General features: G+C 39.3%; 1 protein-coding gene across 2 annotated transcripts in view; it reads right to left on the bottom strand.

Moving 5' to 3' along the window:
• XRCC4 (X-ray repair cross complementing 4) overlaps positions 1-17,103 on the bottom strand; it is a 285,350-nt gene that overhangs the window by 15,577 nt on the left and 252,670 nt on the right. The window contains exon 8 of one of the 2 annotated variants that reach the window (XM_013994965.2): positions 1,957-4,975. The exons of the other annotated variant lie outside the window; for it this stretch is intronic. Within the exon in view, the coding sequence (XP_013850419.1) occupies positions 4,954-4,975 (22 nt within the window). The 3' untranslated portion in view covers positions 1,957-4,953. Of the gene's footprint in view, positions 1-1,956; positions 4,976-17,103 lie in introns of those variants that run through there. 2 annotated transcript variants of the gene reach the window in all.

Below are 17,103 nucleotides of genomic sequence, written 5' to 3'. Positions count from 1 at the left end.
CTCAGTGGTCACAGATGATAAGGAGTCTGAAGAAGCAGAAGTAGCTCTGAAACAGCTATAACCTGAGTTAGGGGGTCTTGCCCTTTCTTGGGATCCTAGCAAGGTCTTGGCGATTTATCCAGGTTTGGGATCAGCAAGTCAGACCAAGATGAAGTGAGTCTAGACAGATTAAATCTAAGGGGGGAAAACAATTAACTTTCCTCAGTTTTACTGGCTTGTGCGTTTTCTTTTATATCTTGATGGCAGATACCATTTGCAATGGAGGTCTTATTTCTTGCGAGATCACTGGTTGTGCAATCCTATCTGGAGCAATATGTAAAAAATGAGGAAATGTATTTTAGTCACTTCCAAGAAATCATTCTCATTGCTAGCTCTTTATTTAATGCCAATACCTTTCTCACACACTTGGTTGAAATATGGTGCCTCTCTGCACTCTGAGTAGAATAAAAATGAAAGAAATCAAATATTGCAGTGCAAGGGGACCATTTTTCTGTTCTCGACATGAGTTTTCCAGTTCATATTCCCATTACTTGTCATCTATCACATCCTCTGCCTCTCTCCATGCTAATATTTTATATACCAGTGCAACCTGCCTCATCAAAAGGCTATTAACACAGTATTAATGGAGTGTATTTCACTCTAGGAAGCCTGTTAGGAATTCCCAGAAAATTTAGCATATCTTAAAGGCTGAAATTTCTTCTGGAAATGGGTGAGTTTCTTCTAAGATAAGAACTGTGGCAGGAGTTACAGGATTAGCGCTCATCGTTGACCTGAATTTCCGCACACAGAGTCCGGTCAACTTCCCAACAAAGCCTTACACAAGGGTGGCCAACTCCCTTCAGCTGTATTAGTCATGGTCAGCCGCACCAGGGAATGATTTAACTCAGTTTACAAGACTGTTCCACTGCCCTCAGGGGAGTGTCTAGTTAGTCACCAGTACCAGCTTTTGTTGCCTTCCGCATCATCCTGACCCCATCCCTCCTCTGTAACAATTTTGGCTAAAATGGAAGTGGCATTTTAACACTAATAACCTGTTACCTTACACAGCTCTTCCCGTGCACCGGGCACTGTGCTCAATCCTGTTTTACATGAGCTCATTTAATCCTCAGAACCATCTGCAATGTGGGCTTATTGGCTGCATTTTAGAAATGACAAAACTGAAGGTCAGGGAGAAGAAGACATTCCCCAAAGGTCACCCAGAAATGGGTTTAAACTCAACTGTTTTTTTTTTTTTCCCTACTGAGTCTGCAGCATACAGAAGTTCCCAGGCCAAGGATACTACCCAAGCCACAGCAGTAACAATGCTCAATGCTGGATCCTTAACCACCATGCCGCCAGGGAACTCCAAAGATCCTTGAATCTGTTCTCTTAATCACTGGACAAATGACTTACAAGTTTGTTCCTAAAGGATGAGGGGGCAGAACTCCAGGATCCTGCCTTAACCAAAGTCTTCTTTTGATGTTTTATATACTGAAGTTCAATGTAGAGCTCATTGAAATAAGGGTCCACAGCCATGTTTTTTGTTTTTTGTTTTTTTTTTTGTACTGGAATAATTTATTGAGATAATAAATTATGTTCTGTTTTTGTCAGGAAAGAATCCAGGCTTTATTGTTGGGGGAGGGGTTGAAGCTTATACAATTTTTAGGCCCTATTTAAAAACATAATAAAAACTGATGAATACAAAATCAGGTATCAAGAAGTACAAATGTGGGGTTCCCGTCGTGGCGCAGTGGTTAATGAATCCGACTAGGAACCATGAGGTTGCGGGTTCGGTCCCTGCCCTTGCTCAGTGGGTTAAGGATCCGGCATTGCCGTGAGCTGTGGTGTAGGTTGCAGACGCGGCTCGGATCCCTCGTTGCTGTGGCTCTGGCGTAGGCCGGTGGCTACAGCTCCGATTCGACCCCTAGCCTGGGAACCTCCATAAGCCGTGGGAGTGGCCCAAGAAATGGCAACAACAACAACAAAAGACAAAAGACAAAAGACAAAAAAAAAAAAGTACAAATGCAAAACTTGAAGCAGACAAAGCCCCCATAACATATTTTATTATTTAATTGCCTGAGGCATGCTTATAATATTTCTTCCTACACTTTCTGATTATATACTTTGATTGCCTCTTCATATGACATTGTTTTTTTTTTTAATTTTTATTTTTTTCCATTACAGCTGGTTTATAGTGTTCTGTCAATTTTCTACTGTACAGCAGGGTGACCCAATCACACAAACACATATACACTCCTTTTTTTCACATTATCATGCTCCACCATAAGTGACTAGATACAGTTCCCGGTGCTATACAGCGGGATCTCATTGCTTATCTATTCCAAAGGCAATAGTTTGCATCTATTACCCCCAAATTCCCAGCATAGCCATGTTTTAAAATCAGTCTGAAGCTCCTGCCTTCCCATGCTGTCTCGGGGCAGCATCTGATACAGCTCTATTGCACATGGAACCCAGAAGTACCTGCTTTGTATTTTCTATGGCCACAAAATGACTGACTAAAAGAAAAGCCCTCTGATGGGTTAGGAAATCTAAAATCTTATGTAAGTAATTCTGGGTTAGATTAATGAAAGCCTGTCACACTGATCACAGGACAAGACAGAGAGTAACTCAGGACACATTAACTCTCATTCATCTGGCATCAACTTATTAGCTACCTTGTTATTCAGGAAAATCCCAGGAAAACACTCAGGCAGGTCTATTTTGCTAGCGGGAAGGCCAGAACCAGTTACAACAGTGGGGACTCATTGAAAAGCTCATGAAAGATCAAGTGGGACAGAGAAAAAGCTTTATTTTCCCATAATGGGCTAGTCTCTTATAGCAGATTTTTTTTTTTTTTTAATGAGACAGTTCTGATCTATTTTGGAGTTTAATCCTTTATTTATTTTTTCTTTTTATGGCTGCCCCTGTGACATATGAAAGTGCCCAAGCTAGGGGTCGAATTAGAACTGCAGCTGAGGCCTACACTATAGCCATGGCAATACTGGATATGAGCTGCATCTGCAACCTATGCTGCAGCTTGCAGAAATGCCAGAGATTGAACCTGCATCCTTAGACTCCTCCAGATCCTTCACTTCCTGAGCCACAACAGGAACTTCTCAGTTTATTTAAAGAGTAATTAATTTTTTATAGGTCACTGTAAGATACCACATGGCGAGTCTATAATTTTTCCTAGTGGCAGTTTGACAGTTAGAAAAATATTTCTGTCTGGAGTTCCCACTGTGGCTCAGTGGGTTAAGAACCTGATGTGGTCTCTGTGAGGATGTGGGTTAGATCCCTGGCCTCACTCACTCAGTGTGTTAAGGATCCAGCGTTGCTATAAGCTGTAGTGTATGTCTCAGACTCAGCTCAGATCTGGTGTTGCTGTGGCCGTGGTACAGGATGGCAGCTGCGTCTCCTATTAGATCCCCAGATCCCCAGCTTGGGAACTTCCATGTGCCTCAGGTATGGCCCTTAAAAAAGAAAAAGAAAAAAAAATAAAGAAAGAAAAAGGAAAAGAAATTACCATCTTCCTTCTACAGACAACTATCATTTCACAATTCAGAAAAGATGTTGTGAGAATTTATTGTACAGCATGAAAACCTTTTGAAATCAAAGCATTACTATTATCTAATAGATAAAGGGGGCCCAGATTATAGGGAAGGGATGTGTATAAACTACAAACACTCAACAAATCACATGCAATGGGATTTCCTGCATGAGACTGCACTTCAAAGTTCTTAGGCACCAAAAAGCAGAAGCTGAGGAATCTTTGATGCTGCAAGTAGTTTTTTGTATATCCCACAGAGTGAGACCTAGAGCAGACAGATTTTTTTTTTTATACTGGGAAAACCAAGCCAATATGCCTTTCAGTTCATACAAATAAAGTAAATACTCTCTGTTCTTCTTGGGAGAGAAATAATAACCTAGATTCAGATATTTTAAACCCAGAAGTCCATTTAGTCACATAAATCAAATATGATCCAATAGACTTCTCTTTCTCTGCACACACTTTCTGGGGTAGAAGAGGGCAGAATCCAGGGCAGAAAATTTTTCTTTTTCTTTACATGGATTTATGCAGCTTTACGATAGCATATTATTGTTTATTGTTAAGATCCTCTCAGAGTGTGCAGGCCTGCGTATGTGTGTTTGGATACATAATGTATGTGTCTGTGTTACTGTTGCCATACAAGACCTCAGGATCAGAGACTTTGAAGACTTAAGGGGAACTGGGTATGTCCCAACTTGACATTTTTATAAAAGATTCTTGACTGGGTTGCAGATGCTCTGCACTTGGTGTAACAAATTACTCAATAGACATGGTTTGGGAGAAATATACTAATGTTGAACAATTGGTCTGCTAAAGTAGATAAATGAAGGGTGGCTCAGGCAGGGCATGGAGCTTCGCCTGGAGAATTAACATAACCCTCCTGGAAAGAGACAGATCCTTGGGTATGAAGCGATGGGCCAGGAAGCTGACTTCAGGATGAGGAGAGAAGGGACTTCTTTTTCACTTGGAGCCTCTTGACAAGTGGGCCAGGAGGGGAGACATGTGGAAGGAGACTCCCATTGAGGAGGGTGCCTATAAGTGTGCTGGAGGGTATGTGTTCATAAGCTGGTTCTTGCAACATGGCCCCATGGAGCTGGTGACTCCCAACAGGTCTGGCTATGGCAATTAGATGAGTCATTGTGGTGCATTTCTCTTGCATAACCACCAACTTTTCAGGTTTTCAAGTAATCGGGGTTGCAGAGTGAAATGACCACCATGTTCACCAATATGGACTTCATTGGGGAGCTTAATGAACACTTATTAAAGTAACCACATAGTCTCTGCTGTGCTGTGAAGAATCAAAGTAGGCTTGATGTCCCTTTGGGGGATGAAGCAATATGATGGGGCAGCAGCAGCTTAAGGAAACTCATTCTAGGGAGATAAAGGAGCAGAGCCCTAAGGTCGCAACCAGAAAATTGGCTGAAATGCTAAGTGATGACCAGGGTGGACCTGTGGAGAGAAGACACAATTGCCACATTAAGTGAAGGCTCAGACCTTTATTTTAGATATTAATGTTAATGTGAACATGGCAGTGCAAGTATCTCTTCAAGAGAGTGATTTCATTTCCTTTGGATACACACAAAAGTGGGATCACTGGATCATATGGTAGTTGTATTTATAATGTTTTGAAGAACCTCCACACTGTTTTCCATAATGGTTGAACCAATTTACATTCTAACTAACATGCACAAAGTGTTCCATCTTTTCACATACTCACCAACACCTGTCTTCTGTTACTTTTTGATGATAGTCAGCCTATCAGGTGTGAGATGATATCTCATTATGCTTTTGTTTTACATTTCCCTGACGAGTGATGCTGCGCATCTTCTCATATAACTGTAGGGTATCTGTCTATCGTCTTTGGAAAAATGTCTACTCAGATCCTTTGCCCATTTTAAGATGTGCCTATTTGTTGTTTTTGCTACTGAGCTGTAGAAATTCCTCATCTATTTTGGATATTAATCCCTTATCATATATATGACTTGCAAATATCTTCTACCATTCCATAGGTTGCCTTTTCATTTTGTTGATGGTCTCCTTTGTTGTGCAGAAAATATTAGTTTGATGCAATCTCACTTGTTTATTTTTGCTTTTGCTGTCTGTGCTTTGATGTCAATTCCAAAAAATTCATTTCCAAGTCCAACATCAAGGAGCTTAACACCTATGTGTTTTTCTAGGAGTTTTATGGTTTCAGGGCTTACATTTAAGACTTTAATCCCTTTTAAGTTGATTTTTGAGTATGGTATAAGATAAGAGTCCTTTCATTCTTTTGCATGTGGTAATCCAGTTTTCCCAACACCATTTATTGAAGAGACTATCTTTTCCCCATTATGTATTCTTGGCACTTCTGTTGAAAATTAGCTCACAGCAGCATTATTATTCACAGTAGCCAAAATAGGGAAATAAAATAGGTGTCTGTCAAAAGATGAATGAATAAAAGAAATAAAAGACATATATATATATATATATATCTCACACAGTTTCTTTTATTCATATGGTGGACTATTATTCACCTTTTAAAAAGAAGGAAATACTACCGTTTGCAACAATATGGATGAAGCTGGTGGACATTATACTAAGTGAAATAAGCCAGACACAGAAAGATAAATACATGATCTCACTTATATGTGGAATCTAAAAAAAAAAGTCGAACTCATAGTAACAGAGTGTAAAATGGTGGCTTTAATAGGCTGGAGAGCGTTGGAGGAAAATGGGAGATAGCGAGCAAAGGGCACAAAGTTTCAGTTTCTAGGATGAATAGGTCTAGAGACCTAATATACAGCTTGGTGACTATAGGTAATAATAATGTTTTGGGAGTTCCCGTCGTGGCTCAATGGTTAACCAATCCGACTAGGAACCATGAGGTTGCGGGTTCGATCCATGGCCTTGCTCAGGGGGTTAGATATCCGGTGTTGGATCTGGCATTGCTGTGACTCTGGTGTAGGTGGGCAGCTATAGCTCCGATTCCACCCCTAGCCTGGGAACCTCCATATGCCGCGGGAGCGGCCCAAGAAATGGCAAAAAGACAAAAAAAAAAAAAATGTTTTGTATACTTGAATTTGCTAAGAGAGTAGATCTCAAGTATTCTGACTTAAGCCAATTTTTTTTCTTAACTTGAAGTTATAAGGAATCCAGTTACTCGGTTTTAAATAATGCAATTGGTAATGAGTCTAAGAGATGGAATTTATTGTTTTTGATGGGCACATTTCTTTGGTTTGTGAATTATGGGCCAAAAATGGAATGGTAGCTCTGAAAATAAAAGCCAGGCACAAAGAGATTTGTTTTTAGTCTTCATGTAGGACCCTATAACAGTGTGTCAACCTTTTGTGACTGCAGACATCATGATTTCCCATGACCCAAAATGGAAAACCATTCCACTATTACTGGGACAGCATGGAATACACTCCATGTGAAGAAATGATGAATATTTTCTTGCTGTATCTTACTTTTTCCTCTTGCTAGTTCTTTTTTTTTTTTTTTTTGCAGGAGATAGGATGTGATGACTTAATTAGGCTTTTCCATGTCTAACCCAGATTCTGGAATACAAGGTCCACTTTCCTACTTAAAGACATATGAACTTCCAAAAGTTGCCCAGAAAGAGTCGCCTTGAAGGCAAATGCCCCATTAGTTATAGCGTGATCTGAAACAATTTACTTGAATGGGATTTCCATTGACTTTTAAGCAGATCGGTCACATGAAGCAAATTTATAGTACAGTAAGTGGTATTTCCTGAAGTGATGGATCTCCTGTCTAATGGCTTCTGAGCACAAGTCTCATGAACCATAATGCTTTTTGCACACAAGCCTATAAATGCCCAGTGCAGATTTTTTACCAAATAAGCTTCCCTTTGCATAGAGGGTCCTAAAAGTCTAGGCAGGCAATTCAAACAAAATTGTGTTTGCCTCTCTTCACTTTTTTCTAAGCTTATACCCCTGGGTTTTTGTTAACATAAAAAAAAAAAAAAAAAAAGATATTTAGAACTGCACTTTAGCCACCTTGTAAAATGAAAGAGTACATTGTACAGGCACCAAAGGTACACGTCAGTGCTTTTATCAAAAATCAGGGTCCTGCTTGACTGCACTAATTGGAAACATGTGTTGAAAATGCAGGACAGGATTTTCAGCTGTTCTCTCATTAAATGGAATAAAATAAGGAGTAGATTTCACATTTCTTTATAAGAAGAGGCTGCTGGATTGTTCTATTAGCAGGACTGATGGATGATCTTGACTGGTGATGCTGGCACCTGTGTCAGGGCCTCAGGGACACTGGGAGTTGCTTTAATATTTAAGACATCACAATAATTCTATGGGAAGATTTAGCCCCATTCATAGAAGGCCTGGCTGCAAATGCTTCTCTGATAAAGAGATGAAGGGAAATGATAGAAATCTATTTTTTTCAAGTGATTTGGAAGGTTTTTTTTTTAAAAAAAATTCTTATAAAGTTCTGTTCCTGCAAAAATCATCAGTGAGGTGGAAAAAGTATCTCCTCATGCACTTGCCCACTGAAATCTGTGGAGAAGAGCAGCCAATATGAGTATCTATTGGAAAGACAGTGAGAAATGCTGTCTCAAGTTTTCTGTTGAAACTTAAAAGCATAAAATAATTTGATTTTTCAAACAGTGCATTTTTGCCACTATATATATGTGTGTGTGCGTGTGTGTATATATATATACACACATATATCTTAATTGTCCTGGGATCAAAATTCTGGGGAATAAAAGGTTAGTTCACAATGCTTCCTTTCAAGATTTAAGCCCCTCTTTCAGGATGCTTTATGTTATTTAACATCCACTGAATAGCACCAGTGTATAGAAATCCACTCCCTCCCATCCCTGACAAGTTTGCATCCAGAACTGGTCCCTGTGTACAAAGTGCTGAAGCCTCAGGAAACAAATGAGAATATTGCTTCCAAAAGCACTATCTCACCTACAGCCTCCAGAAAGAGGTGCAAGGAGAAGTGAATGAATGAGGAGAGCAACAGCAATTTCTCCAAAGGCGTACAGGAGCAGCATCCGGTAGGAAATGGGAATGTTAAAGCAGGGCTGGCAATGCTCAAGAAAGAGGCCAGTTCCGCAAGAGGCTTAAAAATATCCAAAAATCACTCTGAGAGTTCATGATGAAACCACCACTCTGCTTGTATCCAAGGCCCCAGGCCCAGGCACGAGAAAGGGGCTCTCTCTCCACAGTGGGTGGGTTGCCATTCTACCAGGAGTCTCTCAACTTCCAAAGATTGTTGGAAAAGTTTAATCCATGGCAGCATGAAGTGGATTTTGACACTTTTCTGGACAGGCTGGGACTAGCATCAGGGAATTTCACAAGCTGCAAAGAGATGGGAGACCTCTGGGTGCTTGTGGTTGTGCCCTGATGTGAGCCTCAGATTTCCCGTTCAAAGCACAGACCTAGTCAGATCATCCCTTGCTTCCCTTAAGACCCTCCCTGAGTCCTTCATTCAAGTTCAAACCAATAGGTAGTTCTCACTACCATCTCAGCCTCACAGTTCATCTTCTTTTATTTCCCCCTTCATTTCAGCCACAAGGCACCAAAGATGCCACACTTACCCTTTCCCTTGAGCCTCACACATAGCTGAGGGTTCTGCAGCCAAGGGACAATCCCAGGGTCATCCCAGAATTCAGCTCAAACTTCTCTCTCCTCCCTCAAATTTATCTTGGCTACAACCTCTTCTTCCTGAAGGCTTCCAACAAAATAAGGACGGGCTGATCCTCCTTGTGCTCTCTGAGCACCCTGGGCACAGCTTTTACAGTACTTAGCATATCCTGATTGTCTGCATACAGGTCTACCTCCTCCCTTGGTCTAACTTCCAGACACCATGAGACAAGAGTGAGGTTTTATTCATTTTTCTATCCCCAGTGACTGGCAGAGTACTTGGCACAAAGTGTTCAGTCAACCTTTGATGAATGAATGGACACTTACACATTAGGACTTGTGTTCTAACCACAGCTGAGAACTCTGTGTAAGTGTAAGGTTCATGTGCTTGTACATAATCCAAATTTCAAATTCTCGTAATGAATAAGATTACTGATACAGAGGATAGTGAAAGGAAAAGCACCACTGGGTAACTGTCAAGAACAAAAACTTTAATATGGGCTTATTACAGGCTATTATGAAAGTTACTAATGTCATGTGTGATAGGTTAGGGCAGTCACGGGAAAATTAAAGAAAGATAGAAATGCCCTTCGGAAATGTCAATATTTTATACAGAATTCCACAAGAAAACAGTGCTATCTGTTTTATTATATGCTTTTTTTTCCTCTCTCTCATTTTCCTCAAATTCATAATTCTTACAGAACATAAAATTCTTATTAAACAAACATACCCTTCAGATGACAAATTGTTGAGTGTGAAAATCCGTCTCCAAGTCAGGAGTTTGAGATTCTAATCATAAGGAATGATAACCAGTTACAGCTAATACAGAAGACCTGCAACTCTATCTTTTGAGGGAGAATATGAATAAATGAATTAATGACTGAATACATGAACATACTTAAAGCTCTGGGACAGATTTTCTCTCCCCTAGATAGCACTGGGACAGACAAAATGTTTTTCCTTTGGAGTACATTTTTTATATTTCAGTGGCAAATCCACCTCCCTTCTGACAGTCACATTGTTCCTTTAGATAGGTCACGATTTTTTAATCAGGTCTCTTTGCCTAGAAGTCATATCTTTATTTATTTATTTATTGCTTTCTAGGGCCACACATGCGGTATATGGAAGTTCCCTGGCTGGGGTACAATTGGAGTTACAGCTGCCAGCCCATGCCATAGCAATGTGGGATCCAAAGATGGGTCCTTAACCCAGTGAGTGAGGTTAGGGATTGAACCCACATCCTCATGGACACTAGTTGGGCTTATTACCGCTGAGCCACAGTGGGAACTTCCTCATACCATCTTTTTAAAATGACACTGCAGTGGTGGAGGAGAGACAGTCTCTTCGATAAGTGTGGCTGGGAAAACTGGACAGCTACATATAAAAGAATGAAATCAGAACATTCTCTAACACCATATACAAAATAAACTTGAAATGTATTTATGGCATAAGCATGTGGCCAGATACTATAAAATTCCTAGATGAAAACATAAGCAGAACACTATTTGACGTAAGTTGTAGCAATATCTTATTTGATTCACCTTCTAGAAAAATGAAAATAAAACCAAAAAGAAACCAATAAGACCTAATTAAAGTTAAAAGCTTTTTCACAGAAAAAGAAACCATAAAAAAAATGAAAAGACAACCCACAGAATGAGAAAAATCTTTGCAAATGAATCAAGTGATTAATCTCCAAAATATACAAACATCTCACACAACTTTATATCAAAAAGACAACCCAATCAAAAAAGTGTCAAAAGATCTAGACAGACTTTTCTTCGAAGAAGACAGACAGATGGCCAAAGAACACATGAAAAGATGCTCAATGTAGTTCCTGTTGTGGCACAGTAGAAACGAATCTGACTAGGAACCATGAGGTCGTGGGTTCGATCCCTAGCCTTGCTCAGTGGGTTAAGGATCTGGCGTTGCTGTGAGCTGTGGTGTAGCCTGGCAGCTGTAGGTAGCTTTGATTAGACCACGAGCCTGAAAACCTCCTTATGCCGTGGGTGTGGCCCTAAACAACAACAACAACAACAACAAAGATGCTCAATGTCGCTAATTATTAGAGAGGTACAAGTCAAAATTACAAAGAAGTATCATCTCACACCAGTCAGAATGGCATCATCAAAGTCTACAAACAATAACTGCTGGAGAACATGTGGAGAAAAGGGAACCCTCTCACACTATTGGTGGGAAAGTAAATTGATACAACTGCTATGGAGGACAGTATGGAGGTTCCTTAAAAAACTAAATACAGAACAATCATATGATCCAGCAATCCCATTCCTGGGCATATATCCAAAGAAAACTCTAATTTGAAAAGAGTTTTCAGCTCTTTTGAACATAGTGAACATAGTGAACCCCTATGTTCACTGCAGCAACATTTACAATAGCCAAGACAAAGAAGCAACCTAAACGTCTATCGAAGGAGGAATGGATAAAGAGGATGTGGTACATATACACAACAGAATATTACTTGGACACAAAAAGAATGAAATAATGCCATTTGCAGCATCATGGATAGACCTAGAGATCATCATACTGAGTGAAGTTAATTCAGACAGAGGAATACAAATATGTGATTTCACTTATATGTGGAATCTAATAAAAATGATATAAAAGAGGGATTTTCTGTTGTGGCACACTGCATTAAGGTTCTGGTGCTGTCTCTGTGGTGGCACAGGTTCAAACCTAGGCCCAGAAGGATAGGTTAAAGGATCTGGTGTTGTTGCAGCTGTGGCTTGGATTTGAACCCTGGCCCAGGAACTTCCATATGCCCTGAGAGCTAAAAATAAGAGATACTTATTTATAAAACAGAAACAAACTCAGAGATTTCAAAACCAATCTTACGTTTACCACAAGTGAAACCATTGTGGGTGGGAGTAACTGGGAGGGTGGGAATAACATATATACACTTCTGTATAAAACAGATGATTAATGAGAACCTACTGTATAGCATAGGAAAATCTATTCAGTTTGTAATAACCTATATGGGAAAAAAAAGACTGGATATATTTATATGCATAACTGATTCACTTTGCTGTACACTTGAAACTAATGCAATGTTGTAAGTAAATTATACTCCAATAAGATACAAAAAATAATTTTAAAAAATGACATTGCAGGTATGATGAGGGTAGATAGTTATTTTAACGTTTAACACGGCAGAAAATGTTACATAAAAACATGTTACATGCATAAAAACAAGGAACAATTAAAGAAAAAGATGATAGTTAAGTGTCTGCATGAGAAAATAAGAGGAATTAGGGGAAAGCTAAGAGGAGAGAGGACAAGGAGTAGAGAGGGAAGGAGTGGGCCCTATGGAGACAAGCTGCCACTGGGAAATCCATGAGTAGGAAAGTCAGAAGACTTTAAAGATCAGAGTTATGGAAAAATCAAATATAATCACTTGTTTTGAGGTAAACCGTCTCCTCTGATGCAAGCCTTGAGTAATCTGCTATACATAAAAGACTTCAGAGTGCTTTTGTCATGTAAATCAAAGAAAAGGAATTGAATTCCATGGCTGAACTGGCATGGCGGAGAGAAAGAAGAAAATCAGGGTTGATAAACTGTACATGAGACTCAGCCCAGTGGAATCCAGTGGAGAGGTAGCCATGCAAATAAATCCTGCAGGAATTCACAAAAATCTCGGAAAAAGCATTAGACTTTAGAAAGGACCAGGGCCACGTAGCTTGAGCTAATAAACGTCAAAGAGAGGGTCAGTTTAAGTGATAATCCAGCTGTACATAACTGTGCTGATCCATTACGTGCAACCTAACAATCATAAGATAAGATAGTATGACAGTAAGATCATAAGATCTTCCAAACGTGCTTCACTTACTGTGAAGCAGACCCTGTGCTAAGTACTTTATCTGCATTATCTTCCTTAATTCTCACTATATGGATAAGAAAACTCGAGTTCAGAGAACTTGCTCAGACAGTTACCAGCTAACAAACACAGAGTAGAAACTTGGCTTAATCTGATCCCGCAATTCACATTCCTAATTCCTATTTAATCTGTTATCAGGTCCCATCCCAAAGACCCAGATTTTTGTGCCACGTATATACTGAAAATTATTACAATGTAAAATTGTCTCTGTAGGTTTGTCTGTGTGAACAACTGCTTCAGTCAGCTTTTCTCAAAATACAGTTATATAGCAAACTACCTACATACCAGTGGCTTTGAGTAGCAAGCAATTATTGTCATGCTTGCAGTCAGCATGGTGGACAACAGCTCAGATTGGGCTCTGATGGAAGGTTCTCCTAAAGGTTTCAGGTAGTGCGCTTGGCTCCAGCTTGCGACTGACTTCAGTTCTACTCTGTGTCTCATCAGGGGCCAAGGCAGGAGGGGTTTGTTCCTCTCAAGGCAGAGATCAGGAGCTTCCAGAGGGAAAATCAGAAACATGTAATGCCTCTTACTCCTAAGCTCCAAATGTGTATGTTATTTCATCCACATTTTATCAGCCAGAGCAAGTCAACTGAGTGGTGGTGGTGAAGAGCAAATACTTATTGACAATCATTCAATCTTCCGTAGTAATCTAATTGCTCCTGTGTAAACTTAGTTTCTAAGAAAGACATACTATATTAAATCTCTTCAGGGAGCAGAACAAGATTATTTCCAATATTAATCAGTAGGGGCTCTGGAAATTTTCACATGCTTGGATTCCCTAAATGATTACAAAGTATAATGACAACATCATCACTTTCACATTTTTTGAAAAAATATTATTAATCTCTATACAATTTTAAGGGAATTGTATTATAAAATACAAAATTGAGTTATTATAAAATATTGGCTATATTCACCATGTTGTACAATACATCCTTGAGCCTATCTATCTTACACCCACCAGTTTGTACCTTCCCCTTACTGAACGCTATATTCCCTCTCCTCCTCCCCACTGGTAACCACTAATTTGTTCTTTATGAGTCTGCTTCTTTTTGTTACATTTACTACTTTGTTGTATTTTTTTAGATTCCATATGTAAGTGCTGTCATACAGTATTTGTCTTTCTCTGTCTGAGTTATTTCACTTAGCCTAATGCCCTCCAAGTCCACCCATGCTGCTACATGCAAATGGCAAAAATCCATTCTTTTTATGGCAGAGTAATACTCCGTTGTGTATATGACATTTTCTTAATCCATTCTTCTGTTGAAGGACACTCGTTGCCTCCATATCTTATTAATTATAAATAATGATGCTATGAATGTTGGAGTGCAAATATATTTTCAAATGTACATATATATATGTGTGTTATTTTTTGTTTTTGCAAAGCTATCACTTTTAAGCCTACTTCTCCTATCATCACTACTACATCTTGTCCTAATAGGGATTCTAAAAGTCTCACGAAATTTTCAATCAGATCATATATGAGAGAAAGTGAGAGTGAGAGAGAGAACACTTTGTAACTGCATAAAAATGCTCTTGACTATCTGAAAGGATCAAAAATAAATTATGTTGCTTTGTATTAATCAAAAGGAAAAATAGACGTATTATCCTGCCAATGGTGGTACTTTTGTGACACACACATTTAAAATTCACTTTTAAATAAAATGTGTAGGTCTGTACTAGTTGCCAAAGATCAGACCTTCACACTATTACTAAAACCCATCAATAACTGAAGACATACCTAATGTAGATAAGACCTTAGCTATACATAATGGCATTTTAGAGAATTTAAAAATTTATATCATAAAAAACTACAAATTTTATGGAGTTCCTGTCATGGCTCAGCAGGTTAAGAACCTGACTAGTATCCATGAAGATGTGGGTCTGGATCCCTGGTCTTGCTCAGTAGGTTAAGGATACAGCATTGCTGTGAGCTGTGGTGTAGGTCACAGACGTGGCTCAGATGCCAAGTTGCTGTGCCTGCGGTGTAGGCCAGTAGCCGCAGCTCCTATTCAGATCCTAGCCTGGGAACTTTCTTATGCCAAAGGTGCAGCCCTAAAAACAAAAAAAATATATATACACGAATTTTAATTATAAAAGTGGTTTTACTTTCTTGTCATATTTAAAAGTTTGTGTACCAATCTAGATTAAAACTCTCTTGAAATGTTCTTTGAATGGTAATGTTAACTAGTGAAAACCTGTTAGTTGAAAATACTAAAAATTAATTGAATTCTTCTCTGGAAAATGTACTTAAACTCTATTAACTAAGTATTTTCTTGTTTGTTTTGAAAAACCATTCCACTCATAAAATCGCAAAAAAAAAAAGGGAGCAGTGGTCTTTAAGGATATGCAGGCACGGGAACTGGCTCAGAAATACATAAGGACGTGAGGCTAGTGTAGGCGCTGGCCATTCTCCCCATAAGTCTCAAGGGTCACACAGCACCTGCTATGTTTTCAAATAGGGGCACATGAAGCTTTTGGGAGCAATGTTTCCAGGTCCTGTTTGACCAATGAGAAACAGAAACCCATGGGCAAATGCTTTTTGCCCTAGATACATAGTTCTGAGATACCTTTTAGAAGATGCATCTGGAGATCCTGGTGGGGTGAGACATATGTCATCCATAGGGCTGGCTGCCTTGATGAGGCATTCTTGCACTGGCTTATCCTTCTTCCCTTTTGTATGCATCTGGTCTTACACTCGTGCTCCCTGGTATGACATTTTCCAATAAACTGCTTGTACGCAAATCTTTATCCAAGCCTTGGCTTTCAGAGCCAAGAGCGTAGAGTAAGACAGATTCCTAAAAGGGTCTTATTTAAGCAGGTTCCCTACAAATTATCTAACCTATTTACATTTACTTGAGTGGATGTGTTATGTCTAAGACAGTAATTCAGTTGGAGATAATCTCTAAATCAAAAGTAAGTGGTTCAAGGAATTCCTGTCATGGAGCAGTGGAAACAAATCCAACTAGGAACCATGAGGTTGTAGGTTCCATCCCTGGCCTTGCTGAGTGGGTTGAGGATCCGGCATTGCTGTGAGCTGTGGTGTAGGTCACAGATGTGGCTCGGATCTGGCATTGCTGCTGCTGTGGCATAGGGTGGCAGCTATAGCTCTGATTAGATGCCTAGCCTGGGAATCCCCATATGCTGTGGGTGCAGCCCTAAAAAGACAAGAGACAAAAAAAAAGTTGTTCAAGACTAGCCTATATTCCATTTACTAGAATAGTGTCACCAAAATTGCTCCTGCTGTTAAGAGGAACATCTACTACCAAGACGGGTGCAGGCTCTAATCTCTCTCTCTTTTTCTACAGAACCAAAAGCCTTTTGGGACAAAGAGACCTCACTCAGAAAATATACTTCTCAGAGAGATTGTGAGATCAAAGTTTAGAATGGAGGCCCTCCAAAAGAGAGAAGAAAAACCAATATGTGAACAATAAAATTCATGTGGAATTTTATTCAAATAGAGGAGAGGAAAATCAGAAAGTGAGATTAAGAGTTGGTAAATGAGAGGATATATGGATATTTAAAAGGAAGAAAATGAATAAATGGGAGGCTGCACAATGTTTTATGTTAAGTAGGTAAGAAAGAGAGCTGGGAGTCAGCATAGAAGATGGTGGATGGTCATTTATGAAACAACCATAAAATGCTTGCTGTCATGTACATTTCAAGGTATCCTTTTCCAGTTATTAAAATAGAGAAAGTCATTTCAGGTTTGCACATAGAACATTTGCAAATGAAATCTGCCCTCCTGAAAAGCATTTATTAGAAGCTGTCAGATCTGCAGTGAAAATGTTTAATTCAGACAATAGCTACACATGGATGCATGAATAATTCTTTTGTGACTGCATCATTCTCCCCTACAATATGTGTTAACTATCCTTTTTTTTTTTAATTTCCTGACTTACAGGTAAACTCAGGAGGCGTTTCACGATTTTAGATGTCAGCTAATTTCATTTTATTAAAAATGGATTCTATATAAATAATACTGAGTATGAGAATGAGAGAGACACAAAAGGATGAGGGTTGGCTGCTCCTCTGGGAAATCTGCTAAGGGGCCTACTGACTGGCTTCCTTTCTCATTCCCAGAT

Source organism: Sus scrofa, chromosome 2 (genome assembly GCF_000003025.6).
Source record: "Sus scrofa isolate TJ Tabasco breed Duroc chromosome 2, Sscrofa11.1, whole genome shotgun sequence".
Lineage (NCBI taxonomy): Eukaryota > Metazoa > Chordata > Mammalia > Artiodactyla > Suidae > Sus > Sus scrofa.
Note: the sequence above shows the minus strand (reverse complement) of the source record. Positions and strands in the feature narration are given on the sequence as shown.